The following is a 3,563-nucleotide window of genomic DNA, read 5'->3' as shown; positions in this document are numbered from 1 at the left end:
TGGCCTATACTATCTTGTTGTCTGAGGGCAAAGCCTGCCAGATGATCTCTTGAGGTCTCTCCCAGCCCCTCTTGAGATCTGTGATTTTACAGAGCTCATTTTGGTTCTGCCTCTGACCCATTGCAAGACTCTGGGTAAGTCCCTTCCCTGTCTGAGACCTCAGTTTCCTCACCTGCAAAATGAGAAGTTTAGATGAGATCTCTGAGGTCCTTTCAGTTCTAGCAAAAGGGAGTGATAACAAGTATTTGTGCTCACCGTATGCCAGGCCTTGTTTATCTATGAACGTACAGCATTACTACTGCTCCCATTTTGCAGATGAGGAAACTGAGGCACAGAGAGAAGTAACTGGCACGAGGTCACACAGCTAGAAAGTAGCAGAGGGAAATTCAAACTGAGGCTGTCAAGCACTGCCCTCTTATGGCTCTCAGGCTAGAGTTCTATGAAAAAAACTGTTTTCCACATGGGGTTTCACTGCGCAGGTGCGTTGTCATCCTCCTCATTACCAATTTTCTCGTATACGAACAGGTCTCAAGGCCTTTCCCAACTAATTTGTCCCCCAAGCACTCAGATTCTTTAGGGAACCGAAGGCCCAGGGAATGAAGGACAAGGGTGGGAGCGAGTGGATTGGAGGCATGGGGGTCTGTCAGTCTGGCAGACTGAAGTTTGGGAACTGTGGAGAAGGGATTGAGTCCCGGATCAAGAGCTAAGGGACCATAAATACATCAGAGCCATCTGGAATTTTCCCTTGATCTCCTGGGGCAGGAACTCCCAGACCTATACCTCAAGGTGAGATAGAGCAGGGCTGGGGTCAGCAGGCCCAGGCAGGAGGGACTGGAGGTGCTGGGATCTCCCTGTGAGCCACAGAGCTCTGCTAGGGGAATGTCCAGAGGCTGCTCCAGGTCCTGTGGGGTGGGCTGGGTGGAGGGAGAGAAGAGCAGAGGGAGAGATACAGGGCCTGGCTGTGCGGTGCACTGTGGGAGAGCTGTGGGCAGCTTGTCTGCTGAATTTCCCGAATGTTTATTTGGGCCTGGAATCAAGAGGTATGCAGGCCTAGCCCCGTGCATTCCCTACCTTTGGAGTCCCCCATCTCTCTCTCACTCACACACACACACACACACACACACACACACACACACACACACACACACACACACACACACACACACACACACACACACACGGGCCCACTGTACAGCCCCAGCACTGTGCCATAGCGCAGTTTTATTCAGCCACAGAATCATTATGCTGGGGCCCGCCCTCCTCCTTGTCTTGCCCCCCCGCTGCCATTTGTCCATGGTCTTTGTCTCTGACTCGGCCTGTGGGGCCTCTAGGGTGAGGGTCCCCAGGGTCAGGCTGAGCCCCGGGGGCTGGTGCCCACAGTCCGCCAGGCGGGCTCAGCTGCAGCCCCCTACGCCCTTGATGAGGTTGGCGGCCTCAGGGATCTGGCGGAAGAGGTTGCGAAGGGTGTCCAGCTCCTGGGTCAGCTGCTCCACGCGGCTGCGCAGACGCTCATTCTCGGCCATGTACTCTAGCACCTTCTGCTGCGTCTCCAGAATGCGCCTCTTGGCCTTGTCGCGGCTCTTGCGCACCGCAATGTTGTTCCGTTCGCGCCGCAGCCGGTACTCCAGGCTGTCTTTGTTCACGGCCTTCTTGCCCTTGTGCGAGGCGCCGGCCGGTGAGGGTGCCTTGAGGAGGGGGCTGCAGGGGGGCGCGGCAGCCGCCAAAGGGGCCTGGAGGGGAAGGTACAGAGGGACAAGAGTGAGGGCTGTGGGGAAGTAGAGCAAAGGTGGGGCAGGAATCCCAGTGGTCAGAGCACACTTGGAGCGTCAGAGGGATGTGGGATTCAGAGCCAGCTCCTGGCCCCCAGTAGAACAGCCACTGCCCTGCCAGACGTACAGTGTCCTCTGCTCTGACCCAAACTCCCTTTCATGTCCCCACACTCTCTGAGGACACTTTCCTTCCATCTATCTTGAGTCTCCAGTTCTATCATCAGCAGGCATTTCCTCTTCTAGAAGCAGGAGGTGACACAGAAATGAGAGGAGGGAGCTGGTGGGCAGCGGAGAAACTGGGAAGGGGGCGTGCTGAGATCAGAGCAGGTCAGCTGGTCACAGGGACTGCAGGACACATTGGTTCCGGTCACACAGTGGGGATCGGCGGGGGAGTGAATTCACAGAGAAGCCAAGAGGGGTTATGACTGGGTGGCGAACACAGAGGGCTTGTGGTGGGTCGATTTCACAGAGCAACACCACACACAGACCCCATCCACACGGGCCTCCCTCCAGACCCTGGGTGGCGGGGAGGAGAATTGAGCCACTCTTACCTTGAGGACGCGCAAGGGCTGGCTGGGTGCTGCCAGGGCCGGGGGCAGGTGCATGGCCGTCTGCCCACAGTGCGCCACTTGGTACTGCAGAGGGTTGTAGCCGCTGCGGCTGGCCCCCCGGCTGCCCTCGGGCCCCCGAGGCTCTTCCTTCACAGCCACAGCCCTGGGGTCGTAGCTCCCTGGGGTGCTGTAGATGCCAGGCCCCAAGGCCTTCCTGTCGGGGCCGAAGGTATGTGGAGGGTAGGCAAAGGGCCGCGGGTCAGGCGGCAGGTAGTGGGGGAAGGCAGGGGTTCCAGGGCCCTTAAGGCCTCGGGCCTCAGGTGCCGGCTTCACAGCAAAGAGGTCAGAGAGGAGCTGTTCCTCCCCAGACTCGATGTAGGCAGACAGATCGATGGACGCCTCATGCTCACACATGTCCCCCAGCTCCCCAGGCCCCACTCGGGCCCCTGAGAACTCAAGTGGCTGCTGGCCAGCCCGGGGCTCGCACTCGTAGTAGGTCCCGTGGGACATGGCCGGCCCGCCCCCTCGGCTCCCCGCCCCTGGCCGCCTTGCTCTCGGGGCACCCTTTGGGATGCTCGGCTTGCTGTCTCCCCCTGCCCTAGATCTGCCCTCTCCGATCTCCGCTGTCACCCACTCCTGTGTGGCTTCTCTCCTCCCTCCTCTGCTGTTTCCTTTTCCTTCCTCTGTAGTCAATGCCTCTTTTCTCTTCCCTTTTTTCCCCCAGCTCTCCCTGGGGTGACTCAGGGAGGGGCAGGGCGCACCGCAGAGGGAGGGATGCAGGCTTTAAAGAAATGGGGCCCCTGGCCTATTTAAGCAGTTGGGGGTACTCTGGTTAGGCTCCAAGCCAGGGTTCTGAGGTGCCCAGGAGCTGATTCTTCTGGGAATGCCTCCCCCTCCCTGTCAAATCCAGGGGATTCCAGAATCCTCCTTGAGGGCAACACCTTACTCTGAGTATCCTCCTCCCTCCAACTTCCAAAAAGTCCTGTGCAGAATGAATGCCCAGTCAGAAGGAACAGAGAAAACCCTCTTCCAGTGCTGACCCCCTGCCTGATCTGAGCTCCTCCCTGGACACGCCTCCCTCCCTCACAGTCCCCCCCTACAGTGCTGGTCTCCACCTACCCCCAGGGCCACTCAGTTCTTTTTGTAGCCCCACCTCTCCGAGCCACTCTCCTGGGTGCAAGCCACGGGGTGTTGTTTGAGGGGTTTAGGAAGTAGTGACGTCTGGGACCAAGTCATACACTAG

At 58.6% G+C, this 3,563-nt stretch overlaps 1 protein-coding gene across 1 annotated transcript; it reads right to left on the bottom strand.

Moving 5' to 3' along the window:
• Positions 1-1,319: 1,319 nt before the first annotated feature.
• CEBPE (CCAAT enhancer binding protein epsilon) lies at positions 1,320-2,830 on the bottom strand. The gene is made up of 2 exons (XM_060168130.1): positions 2,321-2,830; positions 1,320-1,730 (listed from the first exon to the last, which is right to left on the bottom strand). Exons 1-2 carry the CDS (start codon positions 2,828-2,830, stop codon positions 1,395-1,397), a joined length of 846 nt encoding a protein of 281 aa, XP_060024113.1. The 3' UTR covers positions 1,320-1,394.
• Positions 2,831-3,563: the final 733 nt, after the last annotated feature.

This window comes from Lagenorhynchus albirostris, chromosome 1, assembly GCF_949774975.1.
Source record: "Lagenorhynchus albirostris chromosome 1, mLagAlb1.1, whole genome shotgun sequence".
NCBI classification, from domain to species: Eukaryota; Metazoa; Chordata; class Mammalia; order Artiodactyla; family Delphinidae; genus Lagenorhynchus; species Lagenorhynchus albirostris.
This window is presented reverse-complemented; position numbering and strand designations above follow the sequence as displayed.